General features: G+C 36.2%; 2 protein-coding genes across 2 annotated transcripts in view; one reads left to right on the top strand and one right to left on the bottom strand.

The window, feature by feature from the left end:
- The first annotated feature begins 124 nt into the window (after window positions 1-124).
- unc13d (unc-13 homolog D (C. elegans)) lies at window positions 125-16,171 on the top strand. Its single transcript, XM_084134870.1, has 34 exons — window positions 125-673; window positions 2,223-2,267; window positions 2,378-2,425; window positions 3,203-3,259; window positions 3,340-3,447; window positions 3,560-3,619; window positions 3,867-3,933; window positions 4,022-4,199; window positions 4,272-4,316; window positions 4,412-4,483; window positions 4,632-4,701; window positions 4,916-5,020; window positions 5,837-5,929; window positions 6,147-6,247; window positions 6,388-6,505; window positions 7,914-8,035; window positions 8,140-8,230; window positions 8,499-8,555; window positions 8,669-8,766; window positions 9,068-9,119; window positions 9,224-9,354; window positions 9,505-9,625; window positions 9,756-9,908; window positions 10,020-10,115; window positions 10,722-10,928; window positions 12,317-12,391; window positions 12,488-12,567; window positions 12,653-12,758; window positions 13,014-13,085; window positions 13,618-13,701; window positions 13,777-13,897; window positions 14,336-14,459; window positions 15,572-15,768; window positions 15,913-16,171. Exons 1-34 carry the CDS (start codon window positions 611-613, stop codon window positions 16,014-16,016), a joined length of 3,321 nt encoding a protein of 1,106 aa, XP_083990996.1. The 5' UTR covers window positions 125-610; the 3' UTR covers window positions 16,017-16,171.
- Window positions 16,158-23,115, bottom strand: part of unk (unk zinc finger) — a 13,307-nt gene continuing 6,349 nt past the window's right edge. Inside the window, exons 7-15 of the mRNA XM_084134871.1 lie at window positions 22,732-22,816; window positions 22,355-22,575; window positions 21,934-21,999; window positions 21,671-21,839; window positions 20,773-20,871; window positions 20,450-20,635; window positions 19,178-19,362; window positions 18,333-18,593; window positions 16,158-17,702 (exon numbers count right to left, since the gene is read on the bottom strand). Of these exons, the coding sequence (XP_083990997.1) occupies window positions 17,565-17,702; window positions 18,333-18,593; window positions 19,178-19,362; window positions 20,450-20,635; window positions 20,773-20,871; window positions 21,671-21,839; window positions 21,934-21,999; window positions 22,355-22,575; window positions 22,732-22,816 (1,410 nt within the window). The 3' untranslated portion in view covers window positions 16,158-17,564. The remainder of the gene's footprint in view (window positions 17,703-18,332; window positions 18,594-19,177; window positions 19,363-20,449; window positions 20,636-20,772; window positions 20,872-21,670; window positions 21,840-21,933; window positions 22,000-22,354; window positions 22,576-22,731; window positions 22,817-23,115) is intronic.

Here is a 23,115-nt window from a genome sequence, read left to right on the forward strand (position 1 = left end):
TCCTTTGCGGTCGAAAGCTTTTTCCTCTCCTAATGCAAATCAGTGGTGTTCTCCAATACTACTGAATGTTATCTGCTAATATTCACACAATGCAAGGGCCATTCACGCCAAATGGTGCGAAGTTAGTGTGCTGCAGCTACAGACGGGTGACACACTACAGAATGTCAAACCATGGAAAATATGAGAGCAGAGCATCCTGTTTTAACTGCACTGTGGTGGTTTAAATAGAGACTAAATATGTAAAGATGAAGAGTGAGTGGCATAGAGATGTGCATGGTGAGAGAGGAAGGAAGATGGAGTGACAGAACAACAAGAGGAGACGACGTGGTAGCAGTTTCTGCTGTATGAAGAAACAGTTCAGTTGCAGGTCCGACCTTTAACAGGAAACGGCAACTTCCGCACCCTAAATGAAACGCTGCGCTCCTAAACATGAGACGTTTCTGAAGACTCAACACTTGTGTCCATTTAAGCGTCTGACTCTTTGATAGAGCACTTAAGAAAAGCTCTCGGCATTCTTCACCTTATTACATTGCTTGTGTTTCAGAGATCTGAATAATCGGGTGAGGTGTATCTCATGTAAAGGAGTGTAGGTCAAAAACAGCCGTAAAATATGGTACCAGTCCAAGATGGGGCATCCACACAGGGGGAAAATCTACTTCTTCCTCCTAAAGAGGTTAGTAAAATGCATGGCTATTTAAAAATCTTTTATTTATTTTAATTTTTATTTTATGGGGGATGGGTGGGGTGTGTCAAAACGGTCTTCATAAATTATTTTGAGTGTAAAGCTTGATATGTTGCATTCTCACATCTTAAGTATGAAATTATTAGTTGACATGCCAAACAGTGACAGCAGTGTCCCACAGTGCTTTATTTTAAAACAAATGTAACCTTTTTAATAATACTTTTATAAGTATCGTACAGTTTTGCTGACCTCGTTTAATTGAGTGATAATATTTGTACTTCTGCAAAATAATTGATCACACTACAGGACTATTTTGAGCAATTATTAACTGCAAAAATGCCAAAAGGTGATTAAAAATGGTATATTTTAACCTAAACTTTTGATGTTAAAACACACACACACACACATGTTGGGTTTCCATGTTTTATGGGGACATTCCATAGACATAATGATTTTTATACTGTACAAACTGTATATTTTATCCTATAACCCTAAGCCCATCACAGAAATGTATGATTTATTGATTTATAAGCTGTTTTCCTTATGGGGATTGCTGGTATTGGGGACATGTTGCTGGTATATATATATATATATATATATATATATATATATATATATATATATATATATATAATATAATATAATATAATATATATATATATATATATATATATATATATATATATATATATATATATAAAACAATATATATATATATATATATTCTCAATATCACAGTTAACGGCCACAACCACTGGTTCCTTTTCCAGGGCCACACATTTGTTCCTGTATTTTTTTTTTTTTTTTTTTTTAAGGCGTCTTTACTCGCTACACACTAGAAATGTGTTCTGTCACAGAAAAACCCATGATTGCGGGTCACTGTCATCTGTCATGAGGTTTCCTTATTGCTAATAATAAGGAAGTACAGAGCACAGCAGAGACGACATGCCAATATCACATATTTGCATAGGAATTTTCCGTGTAGAGCCTGGCACTTGATAATTTATCGCATAAGGGTTTATGTGAACTTATAGATGTAATTTTATATCTTGGAATAATTAGTAACAGACAAACATATGATGTAATAACTATGTCATGATCACAGAGTCTATGAATAAAGTGTTTGAATTCATTCATTCCCATATCAGTCGTATTTGACTCTTGGTGATTCTAAGGGTCATGAGTTTTCTTGGTGATGATTTTTTTTCCGGGTCGGACACCAGGTCTTTCCCCAATCCTTCCCGTTACATGCGGGCTTGGTGTTCACACACACATTTACACCTACGGATGATTTAACATCTCCGATTCACCTATACTGCATGTTTTTGGATTGTGGACATGCAAACTTCACACAGAAAGGCCTCCTGGCTCAGCCGGGACTCGACCTTCTTGCTAAGAGGCGACAGTGCTAACCACTGTGGCGTAGTACTGTAAGAAGTACACAGAAGGACTGTATTTGGATGTTGTTTCTATATTATTTTTAACATTTTGTACATTTATTATCAATAACTTTCTTTGTTTTATATGTTTCTATCTGTAGTCCCACAATGAAAGTGCTGGGTCCACTCGGATCCGACCGAGACAGGTGAGTTTCTTTCTTTCTTTCTTTCTTTCTTTCTTTCTTTCTTTCTTTCTTTCTTTCTTTCTTTCTTTCTTTCTCATTGAATTTAATTGAAACTCTTGTTCCCCTTTCAGTCCTCCCCTGCGCGGAGAATTGGCATGACCAGAAAACTAAACAGAAAGGTAAGGAATTATTGCTTCTTTAATCATAAACCATTTTTTTTAAAGGGATTTTAAACCTGTATTGATGCCACATATTTTCAAAAGTAGGAGCAGTGCTGGGTAGATTACTTACAAATTGCAGTCTGTTACTTATTCCAAATTACAAGACAAAACTTGTAGTTAGTAATGTAATCCATTACATTACACCTTTATGGTGACATAATCAGACTACTTTTAGATTACTTTTAGATGACTTTTGACCTAACTCGTTTATCACATTGATTTGAATAGTATAATCTTGTACCATATTGATAAAAAAAAAAAATATATATATATATAAAAAATATATATTTCATTCTTTGTTATCATTATCAATAACATGAAGTGTATTTAATATTACATTACATCAGGGTTTCCCAAGCTGGGGTTTGAGATGGAACATGAGTTTAATGAAAAGCCATTAAGTAATTAAATCATAAAAATGTAAAATTAAAATGAACACTTGCTAAAAAAACGATTTTTAAAAACATTTTATTTGTTTATCTGCTTGTACTACAGTATGGAGAATCAATGAATTATGAATAATTTACTGCCATTGTGAAAATAACATGTAATCATGTAATCAATAAAAAAGTAACTGTAATCTGATTACAAGTATTTTAAAATATAATATAATATAATATAATATAATATATATTACAAGTACTTAATTTTTGGAATCTGATTACGTAATCAAGATTACATGTAATCAGTTATTTTATTATTTAAACCAATTATTATATTTGCTATATCTCCAAGGATTTCAAAGACTCAGAGAACCCAGAGGAGAGCGAAAAGAGACATAAAGAGAAGGAGGTAATGATTCATCAGAGTCAGATAACTTCAAGTAATTTCCTGTGAGCATTGTGAAATAAGTTCTATTATTGTCCCTGTAGCTCAAACCGCTGTATAAGGAACTTCTGTACACAATCAATCATAGTTTAGGAAGACCACACACAAAAGAGCGATACAGTGCCAAGCAGTTTCAAGACTATATCAGAGAGGTAATACAACACACACTTCTGGATTTATTTATTTTTTATAGTCGTGTAGTTGTTAAAGTATTGCATTTAGTATTTTTTAATAATTGTGCCTTAAATATTCATTCTCTGACAGGCATTCTCCATGACAGAGGCAGAGCATAAAACCTTGAGTGAAAAAGTCCAGAGCTCGTTGGTAAGAATAATGTCCAAAATTTGACATAAAATGATTATATAATCTCCTGTGTCACATACTGTATGTGTAATCTATAAGGCATAATGTACAGTCAGCTGGTCATTACTGATCAAGACCCCAGGAAAGTATTATGTGTTCTCATGTGAAGGGAAAAGCATCTGCAAACTTACCTCTTACCGCATACCAGTGATGTTTTTTTTAGCTTGTTGTTTGTTGTTGTTTATTATGTAAATTACTCCACGACTAGGTCCCGATGTACTGCCTCGTGGTTACAGTCAAACAAGCTAAGGGAATTCTGGGGAAGGACATTAGTGGTATGATTTGATCTGCACATTTTTAAAATAACTAATATCCAGACAACCTCTTACATGTGTCTGACCTTCTCTGCTTTTTTGATAACAGGATTCAGTGATCCGTACTGCCTGCTGTCGATCCTACATGAAGACAAGGATTCTCATGGAGCTGGATCATCCAATAAACCTCAGAAAGCAGTAGTGCGGGATTCAGCGAAGGGGCAGGTGTTGGAGACAACCATAAAGAAACAGACTCTCAACCCCATCTGGAATGAGACCTTCAAACTGTGAGTACGCAAAACGTATTTGACCGGCTGTTGATGGATCGTTTTGTCTTAACGCTTGCTCTTCTTTTACAGAGAGTTTGAAGACATCTCAAATGCCAATTTCCACATTGAGATGTGGTGAGTGAAGAGATTTTTTTAAATACTGATTGGATTGTACTGGATATGTTTTTAGTATTTTAATTCTAAATACCTCAGAAATGTTTGTTTTAAAGGGACAAAGATGAGGAGGTGTCACTGGTGCAAAAATTTGATGAGTTTCGCACAAACATCCATGGACTTAAAAGGTTTGAAACATTTAAGGCTTTAGAATTAGCTTTTAAAAGCTTTTACACATTTAAATAAATATTTTAAAATTAAAATATTTCACATAACAATTTTCCAAATGGTGCTGGCATTTAATTTAACGCTGAGTGTTCATCTGTCTCTTCACAGGATGCTAAAAGATGCAAAAAAAGAGAAAGGCCAGGATGATTTTTTGGGGTATATTGTTCTAAAACTGAAGGTATTCTGCATCACACTGGTTTATGACTGCATTATTCTGATTTTCAACATATCAGACCTGTATCAAGCCCTGTCCTACATTGTTTACAAATATTGTTTATGCAATATTTAAATAAATCTTATAATATTATAATATAAAGTACACGGAAATCTCAATCTCTCATATTTCTGTTGCATGGCATGTGCTTTACTGTATGTATGTGTGTTGTGGGCAGGACCTGCATTGCACAGAGGACACATGGTATAACCTGGAGCCCAGAACAGAGACATACCCAGACAGAGGACAGTGTCATCTTCAGCTTAAATTCATTCATAAAGAGGTGAAGGCTTTTTCTCCTGTGTGAATCAGCTGGTCATAATGTTGTCCAGTAAGGATCTTCCACTGTGTTGCAAGTACTTTTTTAAGAAGAGTCATTTGAATGTATGTTGTTGTTTTTTTAAAGTGAAGTGCAACTGTGTGAATGACCACAGCATGAGGCATTATTTTCAATTCATCTTGTAATGTTTGAGAACTGAACCTAAATATTCATGCATGATTATTTATGGCACGGTTATTATCATTGACTAAAATAAAACCAAAACTGTTAAAAAACATTGTTAATCGAAATAAAACTAAAATATAATATAAATAAGAGATGATGTAGAACTGTTGCCTTGGCAAATAACTGAAATAAATTTGAGTTGAAGCACTAAAATGACTAACTGGAAATAAATAAGAACTAAAACTGAAATAAAAATAAATTAAATCTAAAAAGTAATATTTAGAAAAAAATAACAAAAATGACAAAAGCATATAACAAAGTATAAACTAAAATTAAAATGAATGCTGAAAATATAAAAATAAATACAAATATTAATTTAAAATATGAAAAAAACTATAATAGTATATAAATACTGAAATAACAGTGATGTGTGGTATGTTATCCAAAGTGAATGACAAACAAAGTGGCAAAGCTGTAAGAGACAATTGGATAAAAGTGTAAGAAAGACTATTTCTAGACTGTTCTTTCTTGACTCCTTTGAAATAGACCAGAAATAAAGCTAAACCAGAGATGAACATTGCAACCTGTCTATTAGACTTTCAGTACACTTCATATATTGATTGTTGAATCTGATGGTTGAATTATGATTGGCAGAGAGATGAGAACCTGAGTGCTGGACGGAGTCCTTATGTGAACTACTGTGGCATCCTGCAACAATTTGTTCAAGCTCATATCGCTAAACAACAGGTACTGTAATCTTTAACAGAGAATTTATGAAAGCTTCTCTAAAAAATGATGAAATATCTTTCTAAAACGGCCACTGTTTGTGTAAGCTTCAACAACACTTCATGGTGCACTAATACTGCTTATATACTGTAAAGTTGAAACTAAGCTATTCTTTTCACAATATTTTCTGCATCTCTCTCTCTCTCTCCTTCATTCCTACTCTGCTCTCACCCCTCAGGACAGTAACCCGTGGAAGGGAGAGTTGTGTGGGGAGGGGACGGCCCTGCTCGAGTACTATGCTAACCAGAATGACATTTCACCTTTCCTCCAAGACTTGGCGTAAGAACATGTCATATATCACGCTTAACATATCTGAACTCAACGGTGTTAGTGAGCAGTTTAAATGTAATGAATGGAGTACGTGCTGACAGTTTTAAATCTATTTTGCATTTGTGTGGGTTGTTTGTGGGGTTAAACAGGAAGTGGGTAGCATACAGCAAACTTTACCAAAACCTGGAGGTGGACTCAACCGTGCTTTTCCAGCAGCTAACCAGTATAGAGTATCACTGGTGCCAACAGGAACTCCCCTACCAGCAGGTTGGTGATTCTTGTGCAGTTTTTTAGCCTATGTGATATGAAAGTTGACACATACAGATTTCAGAGTGAGTGTTGATGTACAGAATTAGAAAGTACTTTTTTACGCTGCATCACAAGCAGGAATGTTGCAACAGTGTCACATGATGTGTTCACAGTTTATCACATAAATCATCAGTGTTTTCAAATGATATCAAATCCAAGCGTCATGTTGTGGTAAAGTCGAGCTGTCTGTGCTGTCGCAAGAAATGCAAAAATGTTTCATGGCAAACATTTTTGTGCATTTCTGCTCTTTTTGTGTGTATATATAAAATACTGTATATACATAAATACATAGACTACCGTTTATTTTTTATTTTTTTAAGAAAATACTTTTATTTAGCAAAAATGCATTAAATTGATCAAAAGTGACGACAAACACATTTATAATGCTAAAAAGGATTTCTATTTCAAATACTGTCCTTTTGAACTTTCTATTCATCAAAGAATCCCGAAAAGGTTTCCACAAAAATATTGTTTTAACTGTTTTCAGTGTTGATAATAAAAATGTTTCTTGAGCAGCAAATCAGCATATTTGAATGATTTCTGAAAGAGCATGTGACTCTGAATACTGGAGTTATGATGCTGAAAATTCAGCTTTGCATCACAGGAATAAATTTAATTTGAAATTATATTAAAATAGAAAACAGTCATTTTAAATTTGAATGGGTTTTATTTTTTTAAATTTGAATATTTTTTTTAAATTTTTGATCAAATAAGACTTTAAAAACCTTACCAACTCCAGACAGGTATATGCTGTATATATAACATGATATATATTATTATATATATATATATATATATATATATATATATATATATATATATATATATATATATATATATATGTGTGTGTGTTTAATGTCCGCCTAGGAAAATTTACATCTTAACCCTTTATTAAAATATTATTAAAAATTATTTCATATTTTGTTAATTGTTTTATCTGTGATATTGCAATGAAACATGCCAAACTGAGTGGACATATTTTTTGGACAGGCAAGAAATCAGGAAAACGAGAGAACAAACAAATAATAATAACTGGTTATATTGTGGGCTTTTGTCTTCCTCTTGCATAGTAAAATAAAACTTGTAGCTGTACATGTGGTAACCTGCAATTGTTACCTTTAAGAGGTATTTGTACCTGATTTGACCCATAAAAATTGGTTTTGTTGGTATAAATTAATGCATACTGTAGGTTAGTTCAGTGTTAGGTTAGTTCAAATATTTTTGTCTTGAATAAAACCAGTTAATTTACCATTTTTAGGTTACCATTTTTAGTTTTTCCAGTGTATTTTGCCTTTTTTTTTGCCAGATAATTTGGATAATCAAGATAACCTTTACCAAGTTTAGTGTTTTGTTTGTTTGCTAACAGAAACAGGAGTTAGGTGACTCTCTGCATGGGTTTCTGCAGTATGGGCTCTGCTTAGTGTCCAAATACAGGGACATCTATGCTCCAACCCCTAAAACAACACCACGGCTACATACACTGCTCAGGTAACACACACATAACATAAGTTAACCATGGATAATTTGTTTCTGTCTATATTGTTTGTATGCAGAACTCCCATAAAGTATATTTATGTTTTGTGTTTATATAGAGTTCTTGTCCAGATTTGTAAGACCCGAGCATTTCAGAAGCTCAATCCTGCTCAATTTGACTTGCACGTTGAGGTCACAGATGCTGTTGTTGTGAGTTTATTTTATATATTCAATATATAGATCTTACATGTTACACCACAATAAAATACTTTTTGCACACCTGTCCAAAATGTTTTTCTGTGTACATGAGAACAAACAGGCCAGTTTTGGGACTTTATATGTATGACTCAATTCAAATATTAAAAATTAAACACATTTCAACTAAATATTTTAATCGCTATATTTTTAAATAATGGTTATTTATTTAAAACCTTTTAAAAAAAATTAGTCACCTAAAAGCATGTTCCTTTTCTCCCAGAATGGCACCATAGAGTGGTTTAACATCAAAAAAGGTTTACATCAGCCCATGACCAAGGTGAGAAACCATGCAGATTATTGACATTCATTCTAGATGTATATAGAAAAATATAGGCTATTATTCCAATAATTTTGTGTGAGTTTAGGTTCATGATAATTGCTCTTTGACAGGATCTGTTAGAGAAGGTCAGCGCCCTCTCTCGGTTGATTGGAGAAGTGCAAGAAGACGTTCGACTCAGTAAAGATGTCTGGAATAAAGTGTTTGTCAGGTGAGAATAATGAACTGTATATATACTATAATTTATAAGGTCGTTTTCTGTTGTAATTTAGTCAGCTCATTAACTCCCAAACATTGAATTTCTTCAGGATGTCGGTGCTGAATATATCTGCTGCTCGTTGGATATATTTGCATTATGTATACTATATTAAGCCTAATCTTCACCATTCTTAAACTTGTTTTTTGGCAATTTTTGTGCCACTTAAACAATGGTCAGTTAATTTGATAGCCATTCTTGTCCATCACATCACTGACAAGTAGTCTTTATGTAATAAAATACTCTCTGTTTCCAGTGCTGTGCAGTTGGATGTTTTCACTGTGGTTTACCAAAAACTGGACTCTCTGGTGAGAATCAAGAAATAACTACTCTGCATTTCTTCTCTGATTAGACTTTTTGTATGGTCAGTAGATTATTGGTTGTCCCTTAACGGTTGTGTGTGTGTGAACAGCTGGCTGATGAGTTGCGAGATACACTCTCTCAGTTGGAGAATCAAATGGATCAGCCGCTGGCAAACAGCTTGTTTCCTGTCTATCTCACGTTGCAAGCCATCCACAAAGACAAAGCCTTCTTACAAAAAAGGTCAGATGTTTGCCAATGTTAATATTTAATCGTAATGCATTTTGTTCATAACCTTGAGAGAACCTTACCACAACGTTAGCTAAAGTCCTAAAAATGGCTGGGGTATTTTCTGTCTTTATCACAAACATGAAGTATTGATTTCTCTTATAGAGGGAAGTTACTGCAGCTCACAAGTTTCCATGAGGATTTCAGAGATGCTCTTCCATATTGGTTAAACAAAGCCTTTAGCACCACAATGGCGAGGGTGGAAAAGGCTGTGCAAGTGGATCAGGTAAAAACTGTTTTATCGTTCTTATTAATTCACATTAAGCAAAAAATGTAAATGCCGTGATAAGTTGAACATGTTGACATGAAGCTGAAGGTACACACTCACATCGTGTCTCTCTGTGTCTCTCTTGTAGTTGCAGCCACTGCAGACTGGAGCAGTTCCCATCAAGCACAGCTCTTCTGCAGTGGACATTGCAGCATGTTTGCATCCTGTTGCCCAGCTCTGGGAACAGTTGAGCTGGCCTGACCCGGAGGAGGCCTTCATGCTTATGGTCAAACTCACAGAGGTACACACATGCATGCACAGGCATTTCATTGAACTGTGGGATACAGTGGATGTGCATTTTACAGTGTGACCAAATAGCTCTTTCTTAATTCGTGTGCATTGTGTGTTACAGGATGTGTGTAAGATTTCATCAACTTACTGTCAGATGCTGAAGGCTCGAGTGAAGGAGCTCTCTGTGAATTCGGATCGAGACAGTGCTATAAAAATGGTGAGATGTTGATGATAATAATGATGCTGTCACTCATATTCACTGTACTTGCTGCTCAAAATCCTAATCTAAATGTTTCTGTCTATGGATAGTGGTTATAAACCATGAGCCCTATTCAGAGCCCTATGTTTCACAGACATATTGTCACCCCGATTCGAAACAAAGACTTCTTTGTTTCTCTTGCTAATCCAGTACGGAATTTTTGTGATGGTTGATATTTACTTCTTTGAATATACCCTTTTTTTATTAGTAATTTGCATGCAAAAATATTTTGATATCTGGATTACCTTCACTTTTACTTTAAAATAATATAAAATAAAATAAAAAGCACATGATTATGTTTAGAAAACATATATGAATAGTGATATAGATGTCATTCTTTTAGATTTCTTTCAGATGTGCATGGAAAATTACTTATTCATTCTATATCTAGTTGTTAGCTGATATGTAGCATATTCTGTCTGGTTTATATAATAATTTGTATTAACATCTTGTTTTTCTGATAGAGTCTCTCATGTGATTATGTTTTTTAACTTTGCATGGTGTTTTAGCTTGATTTTTATGATTATCTGCATTTGGTTATAATTGTATCTCCTCATGGTTTAGCTGTGCGTGGTCGTGAACGATCTAGAGCATCTGCACACCGTGCTAACATGTCTGCCGCAGCGGCTAAACTGGGCAGGGCTCCGGGAACGCACGCAAAACGTGATTGGAGAAACTCAGTTCCAGAATACACTCCCATCACAGCTGCAACACACACAGTCCCTCCTGAACCGAGAGATCCGTTCTGCAGTCGACACGCTCGGGAAGAAGGTATCAGAACTGTGATTACATTATCAATGGCATCAGTTGAGAGATTATTTCATTTGTCATTACATAGTTTTATATAAATTTTACTATTGAGAGTACAATCAGTGTCTCCAAACTGGCATCTATACTCAGTGTTGGGTGTAACGCATTACAAGTAACGCGAGTTACGTAATCAGATTACTTTTTTAAGTAACGAGTAAAGTCATGCATAATTTTGAATTTACAACTAAATATATGAGTAACATTTTCAAATAAGTAACACAAGTGACTTTGTTTTCCCATTTATTGACTGACAGCTCTCCTCTCCCCATGTTGAGAGAAATTGTGAGTAAGGGCAGAGGTGTTGTGTGTAAACATGATGGTTATTGTAGTTCTAGACTAAATGTCAGCAGGCAGTTACTCATCTCATTTGCACAAAAACAGATTCAGTATTCCTCAAAATGAATAAAAACAGTGAAATGCAAACTCTGAATATTACACAAACCTCCAATAATTAAATGTTGAATAGCACAAATATACTTTATGTATTTAATCTCACTTTATAGACCAATGTCTTTGCTGCTTACCTTTGAGGATCCAATTCAACCATACTAATAAGCTAAAAGAACTTTTTTTTGCTAAAGTAAGTGTTGAACTTTCTTCTCCTGCGTCCTCTTCCAGAATGAAAGCACAGCTAAAAGGTTTGTTTGAGCTGCGCCCTCCGCTGTACAGGCGTGAATTTACATTTCCTTCAGCCTGAGGCTTTTTATAGAACTTTTGGTGTAAAAATAGAACCAAAAATAGAACTTTTTTGTTGTTAAAAAAAGAAAAGAACAAGCAAGGCCAGCCCAAGTGAGAAAAAAGTAATTCAAAAGTAACATAGCCCATTACTTTCCATAAAAAATTAACTTAGTAATACAATTAGTTACTTTTAGGGAGTAATGCAATATCGTACCGAATTACTTTTAAAAGTAAATTTCCCCAACACTGTCTATAGTACTGTTGTCAAAGTATGATGGGAATAACCTGCTCTAAAGCATAAAAATCAGCCTGATCTGAAAGGTTCTCATACCTTGCAGACATTTTTCATAACATGGCTATTGTTGAACAGAGCAACAAGTAGTGTTACAAACGTTCCATGAATGATGTATGGTCTTTTTGAGAACATTATTAAAGACCAGATAACTTTGAACACATGTATTATCAATATTACTGGAAGAATGTTTGTTCATAACTTTGAGTGCACCTTGCCACAGCGTTAGCTAGAACATTCCCTGTTAGATGGGAATAAGCCACTTTCCTCAGACCAAGATTAACATGCCAGTTTTTCTATAAGAATAAGAGAGTGCTCAGTGATGATTTCACAAAACAACCAGAACACATTTTATCATGTTTGTTGTCACTCTTTTTAGTTAAAGACAGACATTGAGACACATGTTCGCAACATGGCTTCGCGTCAAAGGCTTCCCTCCAGAGATACAGAGGAAGTAAGGCAATTATTTTTGAGTTTTATCAGCTAGAGGTTTAAAATGACTTTTTTTCTAATCCACTGCAATACTGAGTATTTAAATCTCTATTTTCAGGCTGTGGTTCCTTTAATGAAATATCTGGAAAAAGAGTTGCAGTATATGAATGAGAATTTGGTTCAGGAGAATTTTAACAGGTATCTTAACTTTATTTTTTTTTCTTCAGCGTGACTATATCTGTATATTTTAGCCTTCTTGATATGTTTTAATTGTCTCTTTCAGTCTTCTTACGCCATTGTGGATGAACTCAGTTAAGATTCTGCATCAGATGTCTCAGCTAGAGGACAGTCACCTGGTTTACTTTCAGAGATTACTGTACACACTGCAGGTTAGTTCAGCCTTTCAGTCTAACCCTAAATATTACACTCTGGCATGTGACTCGTTTTGCTACTTCAAAGCGTTTGGTTTGTTTCTAAACTGTCAGAATTACAATTTTCTACCCAGAACCACATATTAATACATTAAAAAAACTCAGAACGCCTTAGTAACCTCTTAGCACGGTGGAAAGTTTTGCATAGACAAATCACTTCTCCTATTTTCTTCAGAAATGCAAAAATCTAGTTTTATGTGTTTGTTTTGTCAGTGTTTAGAACAGTGTTTTTATGCTGAAGGGAATGGACTACCTAATGAAACACTACATACCGAGGAATATAAGGTCAGTGTTTTATTGTTTTTATTGTTATGTTTGTTCCCTTTCAAATATGTATACTTCTGCTCAAAAGTGGTTTTAATACTTTCGTTCAGCAAAAATGCATTACTTTGATCAAAAGTAACAGTAAAGACATTTATGATTTTACAAAAGATTTCTATTTCAAATAAATGCTGTTTGTTCGAACTTTCTATTCATCAAAGAATGACAATTTTTCATTAAAATATTATTTTTAACATTGGTAATAAAAAAGCTCCAAATCAGTATTTTAGAACGATTTCTGAAGGATCATGAGACATTGAAGACTGGAGTAATGATGCTGAATATTCAGATTTGCCATAACAGGAATTAATTACATTTTTAAATATATTCAAATAGAAAACACTTATTTTAAATTTACTTCTTATAATATTTCACAATATGACTGATTTTACTATTTTTGATCAAATAAATGCAGCCATGGTGAGCATAAGAGACTTCTTTCAAAAAAAGAAAAAAATCTTACCACGATTGTGTATCCATGATTATTTTTCCTCAGGCGTTGCGGGTAAACCTGACGCAAAACTCTTTAAGCTCTAATCAGCTGATAGAGAAGTTCTTCGAGAGGAATGTGTGGGAACAGGTGAGGTCAGAGTATGAAATTACCCATAAGATCCAGCAAAGTGTTCCTGACATGGATTTGTTTACATTCTTACAGAAAGTGTTTAATGGAGAGAAGTACGGAGCCGTCACTCTCATCACCTCGTACAAACGCTCGGAGGAGAAACTGCATGTAGAGGTTCTCAACGCTGTCAATCTAATTCCTCTCGACTCAAATGGTGAGAAGACAAACGCTCTCCTTTTATATTATGCTTGCTAATCTAAAAGAATGTGGAAATCTGATGAATCATGAGCCAGTAGGTCTTCTGTGGAACACAAAGGAAGATATTTTGAAGAATGTCTGTAACCTAACAGCTGATGGGCCCCATTGACTACCATAGATACTATGGTTTGGTTACCCACATTCTTAAAAATATCGTTTGTGTTCAGAAGAAATAAATTCATACAGGTTTGAAACAACTTGAGGGTGAATAAATGATGACAGAATTTTCATTTTTGGGTGAACTATCCCTTTAAAAATATCTGAATGTCATTGCATTAGATACATTTCAGAAGTGGCATTGGCACATAAATGATGCTGCAGCTTTTCTCAGAACGAATTTTGTGCCTCTGATCCCTGTTGATCCTTTAAAACTGGATTGTTTTGTTCATTACAGGTTCCAGTGACCCTTTTGTTCAGCTGTCTCTAGAACCAAGACACGTGTTCTCTGAAGTAGAGTCACGATCCACCAAAATCAAGAACTGTGATCTCAACCCATTGTTTGAAGAGTCCTTTGAATTGTATGTTAAACGAAGCACTCACTCTCATGGCAACAAACACCCTTACGGATTCAGTTCACTTTTAGAATCTGAAGTCATACAAAACTCCCTCTTTTCTCATTGGCTGGGTATTAAGATAAACAGATGTAGAGGATTAAAATTAATTTGAAAAAAATTATGTTTTGCAGTCTATAATAATAGACAGCCAATGTTACTCATTGAGAGGTTAATTTGTGATGAATGATCATCTAAATTTTATTGGAGCACACGCATTATGCATAGATGCTAACTATGCCACACACACACTTTCAAGCTCTCTTTTAGTAAAAGCCCCAAATTTAGGGTGTTTACAAAACAAGAATGTACTAAAAACTGAATTTTTTTACCTTTGCGATGATCCCCGTTCACACGGATTCATGAAAACGGAAAAAAAACCCGCTGTACTACGTATGCCAGGCCAGTAGTTAGCGATGTTACTTTGTAAAGATAAACTACACGCCTAGACTGAACACATCATACGGATACGCATGACGTCAACGTTTTCACAAATTCACATTTTTGTAGTTTAGACGGAGACAATAACGGTATCATTTTCAAACATTTGCAGTTTGAACCCTGTTTTCTGGCCCCCAAAACATCGTAGTTGTATAAATGAACGGCCAAAATGCATAAAAAGTTTACCTTTTTTAATTGAAAATGGCCCCTTAGGCTCTTTATAAAAGCCTTTCAGTAACCTGTATCACCTGTGTTCACTCATTAGCCCAATCTACATCATTTAGCTTAGTTTGTTGCACATCCTAACAACATTAGTAGAGGGTGACAAAGAGAAAGAACAAATACAAACTGCTAAATTGAATAGAGATGTGGGTGTCTTTAGAGCAGGGGTTCTTGACTCTGGCAGTCGAGGTCCACTTTCCTGCAGAGCTTTTCTCCAACCCTGAACAAGCTAGTCAAGGCCTTCAGCATTACTATAAAGTTACAGGCATGTGAGTTAGATCAGGGTTGAAGCTAAATTCTGCAGGAAAGTGGACCTCAAGGGCCAGAGTTGAGAACCACTGCTTTAGAGGATCCAAATATGATTGCTATTGCCGTTTTATGGTTGTAATGTGGTTTCTGTCCTCTGGGGGTAACAGTGCCGTTACATTAGAGAAGTGCCAGTCTCCAGGAGCATGTCTGCTGGTGACAGTGCTGGACCATGACACTTTGAGGAGCGATGACTTCGAAGGAGAGGCGTTTCTGTCTCTTAAGGCAGTGCCAGGAGTCGGAGGCGGACCCCACAATCCAGAGCCCGCACAGATACGCCTACCTTTGATGCACCCCAAACCCAACAGTACGTCACCTACATGCACCCCATTTAAAATAAAATGAGATTGGAATGATATAGTACACAAAATGTACTTTTTTCCCCCTTTAAGCATGTTATATGTATCATGTAGCAATTCAATATGCTCTTGTGCCATCTCTGTTTTTGCAGGTGAAAATACTTTGAGGTTACTTGAAGCCAGGAAGGGTGATAAAGAAGCTCAGGCCTTCGTTAAGTTACGCAGGCAGAGAGAAAAGAAGTCTCAGGAAGCCTGAGAGGACGTGAACATGAATCAAGACCAAATTATTATTATTTTTCACTTTTCTGTCTATTGTTATATAAAAAACATTATTTAATGCCCAACTTTTTTTAATTAATGTAATGTGTAATTATGATATTATTAAAAAAAATAAACATTTTCATCCAAAAATATACATTTATTGTCTTTTACAAAATCAGACTGAGACACTGTATATGGACAAAACTTGAGCATGTGATTTCTGAATTCACAGTGAAGTTCTGTTTCAAAGGAAGTCGTCTGTTGAGCATCCCATATAACTGTGCCTTCAAACTGAATTCAACTAAAATCATCCAAATAGATCGAAAGTCAAGCCCTCTTTTGACAGCCGTAGCTTATGACTGCTCTTATGTTTGGTAATCAGTGCACATGATTTATATTCTCCAGGTGTTCACATAAAACGCCTTTACATGAACAGAAAGCTGCAGTTGGGAACGTGCTGTTGGTTTAGTAAACTTATTAATTCAATCAATGCATTAAATAAAATATGCACATTCTAGGAATTACATAAAAAGTGTTCGCCGCCTTGCTTTTTGCCCTCCAGTTTACCATGACAAAAAAAAAAAAAAAAAAAAAAAAAACCTGAGAATGAAAAGCTGCAAAACCTTTTTTTTTTCTTTTTCTTTTTTTTCATTTTGCTGTGTAGCAGTCCCCTGGAATTTCTCCTTTAAAAAATCCTACAAAATTGTAAATTTCCTATATAGCTACCTACTATGCTAATCCGTATTAATTACGAAATCTTCCCGTCTGGTAAAAGTCGTTTAAGCTGCACTGAAGATACACAAACTGCATGTCTTCTGTAAACATTAAACATTTCAGAATGTTTTGGAAGGACATTCCACATTTCGACTTAAAGATGTTAAAAAATAAAATAAAAGGATTGTCTTACTATATACGTGTTGTATGTGTTATGCTTCTACATAAAGCATATAGGGAATATCAGAATTTGGTATGATAATCACTTAAATGGTTCCTTAATCTCTCTTAATGCGTTTCATGTAAGCACTAACTCAATTATTAGTGCTTCACAAAACCTAGACAAGGTCTGAATACTAATACAGGTTATGTTCTCATTTAAAATACATGGGAAATTATGATTACAATGAGACAGGCATATTAATATATATGTGATGTTTTGTCCCCACAATAAACATGAAAATATCACAAACTGATCATGTATGTCATTTTTTTTTTCTTTTTGAGGAAGAAAATGGTCCCACTGAGGTTTAGGACTGATTGCATGCTAGTGTAAAGGATATGGCATGGCATGTCTTCTTGATATGGTCGCTATGCATCTAACAAGATCATATTTCGCAATAAAGTCTCAGCTTTTAGCCAAGATAAGGCTGAGGTGGTTTCATTTCTTTTAGATTTGGGCTTTGTAGGATACATTTAGCCCCAGCTTTAAACCGAGAACTTCGGCAATATCCAAATGAGATCCTGTGAGGGGTCGGGGTTTATGTTTAGTGTCTGGATTATAGCATTAGAATTATGTCAGAGTTTATGACTGTGGGATGTTCATGCTCTACTGGTGTTCGGTACACAGCGGGCATTCTGTCGAGGATGCACATCGTTCGCAGTGAAGGCCATGTTGGCATGGTAACGTCACTGATCCCATCTCATCGCAAGATAGACAATACAATCTCTGCTTCCTGAACACAGCCTGAAAGAAGGAACGAGGCACAGAGAGAAGACAGATTCAAATACAGTCCAACATGCCTTATGATTAATATAATTGAGCTCTACTTGTCAGATTATTAGGTGAACCTTGAAGAAATCTCCAGGTCACATATTACCAGAATCATAACAGGAAAAAAAAGATGAAATTACATTTTCACATTATTTTTATGGCAATGAAACATGTCCCCTCTTTTATTATCACAAAAATATTGTATTTAAAATGTAAAGCACAATTGCAGGTTAACTTGATCGTAATATTTGTTGTTCAGAAATAAGAAAATAGCAAATAAAATAACCCTAAAATTAAAACTGACTACAAAAACCTAGCAAATAAATTAAATAATATAATACAACACTTGGTTAAACACTTTACAATAAGGTTTAATTTGTTAACTAACAATGAACAATACTTCTACAGCATTTATTAAAGTTAATGTTAATTTCAACATTTTTAAGATCAAAAGTTGTGCGTTAACAATAGTTAACTGCACTGTGAACTAACATGAACATTAAGATTTTTTATGAACTAATATTAACAATGGTTAATAAATGCTGTAAAAATGTATTTCTCACTGTTAGTTTCTGCGTGACAGGTGTCAGGTGTGTGAATGACCTGTTCTACGGTGCGTAAGCAGGAGCAGATCTGTGCCTGCAGGCTGCAGATGGAGCTGAGTGGAAGTCTGTGCAGTAACTGTAGCTGGTGAAACTGTAGATGTGGGTTTTCTGCGTGCCGTAGGCTCTCTAGCGCCTCCTCCAGGAGAGCTGCTTGCTGCTGCGCCTCCACTTCAGCCTGCCGCGCTCGCTCCGCCTCCCTACCCAGCTGCCCCACCACTTGACGAGCTTCCTCCGCGTCTGCTTTCAAGACGGCCAATGACTGTGGCAGTTAACAGAAAAGCTTGTTCAGAAACCGTACAGTCATGAGTGCCTTTACATATTACAGCCCAGCATGTATTTGTATTCTGAAACGTGGCATATCATGAAGAACAACAGACTGAAAATGTTGTTTACATGCAAACAGGATAGTAAATCATCACTTGCATGTGGAAGTCTTAAAGCTACAGTACCAACATCATCCTGATTATTTTTTAGAGTCAGAAAAAGGGTGGAAAATGAGGTCAAGGGGAAAAAATAAAACTCTATAAAAGTGTGAAATATGGTCCGTAAAATACAGTCTCCCATTCCTTTAAGACACACACACAAATGTTGTGTTTTCATGTTTTATGGGGACTTTCCATAGACATAATGGTTTTTATACTGTACATATTATATCCCCTTACAATAACCCTACCCATAAACCTGCACAAAAAACGTCAAAAAACATCACTTATAAGCTGTTTTCCTCATGGGGACCAAAGAATTTCCCCACAAGGACAAGGATTTCGGATACTGCCATCTTTGTGACAACATTTTGTCCCCAAAATGTAGGGTTTACCAGGCCACACACAGATGGAGTCTGACCTGAGCCATCTGTCTCCAGCTGTGGTCCCAGTGTTTCAGCACTCTGTGTGCATCCTCCACTTCCTGTTTGAGACGTGACGCCTCGGCATACATGCTCCCCGTGGAGAGCAGGGCAGGGGGGGTACCTGGCGAGCTTTGGCCTGTCGGAAAATGTTCCCAAATACTGCTGTTCATGCCATTTAAACCTACAAAAACAGAACAAAATCATGTTAGACTGGATCCACTGCATTGTCTATCCAGTTCATCACAACAAAACAAAACTGCTTTGTTTTAAAAAGACAACTGATAATTCAATCTATTGCTCCATGTGACCGTTATATACGCTGTAAACAAGAATATTGACCTAGTTATTTCACAAGAGGTCTAAACTCGTTATCAAGCAGGAGCCTTGCAAAAAAGCAGACACTGCTTAATAAGAGTTTAAGATGAAGAACACAGTTTAAAGGGATAGTTTAAAATTAGCCCATGATTCACTCACCCTGAAGCCATCCTAGGTGTACATGACATTCTTCTTTCAGATGAATACAATCAGAGATATATAAAAACAAAATGTCCTGGCTCTTCCAAGGGAGTGAATGGGCACCAAGTCCATAGAAGTGAATCATATCCATCATAAAAGTGTCCCAAACGGCTCCGAAGGGTTAATAAAGGCCTTCTGAAGCGAAGCCATGCGTTTGTTTAAGAAAAAGATCCATATTTAAAACTTAACTATAACTAGCTTCCGGGCAGACGGCCATACGCATCGATTGACGCCAAAAGAGTAACCCTTGAACTTGACACACAACGTAATGACGAACGCGGTTGCCCAGCCGTTTGTTTGAACCGTGAGAGGCATCAAAGCTTACGCTACTCCTACATCCTACATAATACATCGTCAAGTGTTACTCTTTTGGCGTAAGTCGACTTGCGCATGGCCGTCTGCCGGAAAGTAGTTATTTTGGTCGATAAAGTTTTAAATATGGAATTTTTTCTTACAAGAACGCATGGCTTCGCTTCAGAAGGACTTTATTAACCCCTCGGAGCCGTTTGGGACACTTTTATGATGGATAGATGCACTTGAATAGACTTCAAAAAAATGGTGCCCATTCACTCCCTTGGAAGAGCCAGGACATTTGTTAATATAACTCTGACTATATTCGCCTGAAAGAAGAATGTCACATACACCTAGGATGGCTTCAGTGTGAGTAAATCATGGGGTAATTTTCATTTTTGGGTGAACTATCCCTTTAACACATCATTAACCAAGTCAGCTGCCATAAAAATAACACAAACCTAAAGAACCATGGGAGGTCCCCAAAAAGCTGCTCTCTGATTGGCTGGGCTGTTGCAACTGCGTTGAGAGGAATGGCGAATGGTGAGCTCTGATTGGTGGAGAAGGTGAGGGTGATCTGAAAGACGATGGGCTACTCAGGGAGCCAGGGATGTTGACCGGTGCTGAACTCTGTAACTGACTGCCTCCTGTGGAAAAAGAATAACAAAAACAGAATTGAAGATGGATGTCAAAGCTGAATTTCTGAGGTTATGACACTACAGTTTACAGCAGCAACGCTATCCTATCATCTTTTTTTGATAAGACTGTTAAAGTCGTCACCAACCTAACATGAGGCCCATACTAGGTAGAGCCGAACCCTCCAGACTTTTCTCAAGAGCTGAGACTCCAAAGTCATTCAGGTCCAGATCATCCAGGGCAGATTCTAGTGAAGAGGAGAAATATATGTTGTTTTAAACATACAGAACATTCATAATTCTACTCAATAGTAAAGCTCAAGGTATATTTAAATGTATTTGTATGTATTGTGTGTCACAATGAGCGAGAAAGCTTGACATGGAGCAGCTAAATCTCCAACTTCTGAGGAATCACCCATTTTTAACAAACGGCAAACAGAGGAGAGTCTGCTGACAAAAAGAGAACGCGACAGAGCTCGTAATAAAACACGAACCAACATTGGCTTGGCTTTTCGGAGATGGCGAGAACTAAGGGATTTGAAATGCTGTAAAGGTGAAGCGGAGATGGTGTTTTTAGTACTCAACAGGTGAGTAATGTATTTTATTGAACAGATAAATTGTCATATGTAGCTCTCTAACAGAGTTCATTGTAAAACATTATCTAATGTGAAGGGTCATCTCATTATGCTTGTTGAAGCGCTGTATTGGAATTTATTTTCAAGGAAGGACCATGTCTATTATTGGGTAAAGCTACTGTAACATCTTCAGATCTAACATCTAGTCAGATTGTGCAGATCTCTTAAGTCTAGTAGTGAATGTTTTATGAGCAGTAGTATAATATCTCTCTCTCTCTTTTTTAGTCATGAGAAAGAACTGTATTCATCAGCACAGTCATGCAGAGCTGAAGTATAATACATGTTCTCCTGCAAAATTCATGGTTTAATTTTTTTTAAATGCTAAAAAGGCCAAAAGTTACATATTGTACCTTATATATTTAGTAACATAATTTAATTTTAGGGTGTACTATCTCCCTGACTAATCACTCACCCACTACAGACTCCACTGTGTCACTTGTAGGGTAGAAAGGAAGAGCGTTGGCGTTCATGCCTGAAGAGAGGCCGGGGGGTGCAGGGCTGGGTGGGGTGGCTGCCAGGCTGGAGGGTACGCTGGAGGACATACTGAGAGGACTGCCGACGGGCAGAAACACCAACAAATCCTGAAAACACACAATATGGAATAATACAAAAGGTGCTTGGCCTATTTGCAATTTTCATTTATGTTTGTCTGTTTTGAATCATTGTGACTAATACCTGTTTGCTATGCATGGAGGAAATATCTCTGCTGCGATGTTCCATTGAAAAACTTCTATATTTGGCCTGTATGAAAGATATGAAAATTGTTATAATAGAACAAAAAAAAAAAACTTGTTTTTCCATTTATGGAGATTTCAACTTGTTATGTGAAGCATTAATCCTTGGAATTCACTCAAATGTCATCAACTTGAACAGTAACGCATTTCTAGCCATTTAAATATTATAGAGCAGAGCAAAAATTTGACTTTGTAAACTTTGGGATGACTCATTTTTATGACTTCTCCTGGCCTGGAAATCATCATTTTTAAATTCTTGAAGTTTTCCATGACAGAGAAAACCATGTGTTTGTGCCAAGAATACCAATGCCTTCAAACTGAGGCCTTCAAATAAAAGAATTAAGAAAGTGTTATTGCTTTACCTGGTCTTCCCTCTCAAACCCAGGGGCTTTCCCATAACCCCCCTCTCCCCCTAGACAGGCATCAAGACTGGAGGACTCTTCAAACAGAACCCTTCCCAGCAGCCCTTCCTCTGTGGTGGCACTCGGGCCACTCTGGCAGAAGTCTTCAAAGGTATTGGGGCAGGAAGTTGCAAGAGGTGAACTGCATTGTGCGGCCAGCTGCTCATCACTGACACTTACTTCTGAGAAGCAAAACGGAAACGACACATTCATGATATATACCAAAATTAACTACTTCACACCATCATTCACATTTACAACAGATATAAAACATCCAATACAATGTACAATATAGTGTAAATAGTGTCATCACATAACATTCCAAAATGTATCCTTACTTTCTAAATGAGCAAAAGCGCAGAACGGCCCTCTGGGACAGTTGCCACTCTGCTGAATGTCATTGCATTTGGTGGATTTGTAGATCTGTGGAGGAAAACATTAATTATTAGGAAAATAAGAAAATGCTAGCGGTGCTTGCTTATTTAAAAGCACCAAACAAATATTGGGGAGTTGCTATGCGGTTGCTAGGGTGTTCTGGGTGGTTTGGTTTCTTCTCCAGGGTATATGCAGGAATCATAGAGATGAATTTACTACCTTTTACTACCTTTTTTACCACCTCCACAATATTTTTTACTACCAACACGACATCAAGCAGCAGCCCTTTTTGGGGGGTGTGGGGGGGTGGGAGGGGTATGCAAAGCACAACTTACTACTTACTATAA

This window comes from Abramis brama, assembly GCF_963993115.1.
Source record: "Abramis brama genome assembly, chromosome: 14".
Taxonomy (NCBI): domain Eukaryota; kingdom Metazoa; phylum Chordata; class Actinopteri; order Cypriniformes; family Leuciscidae; genus Abramis; species Abramis brama.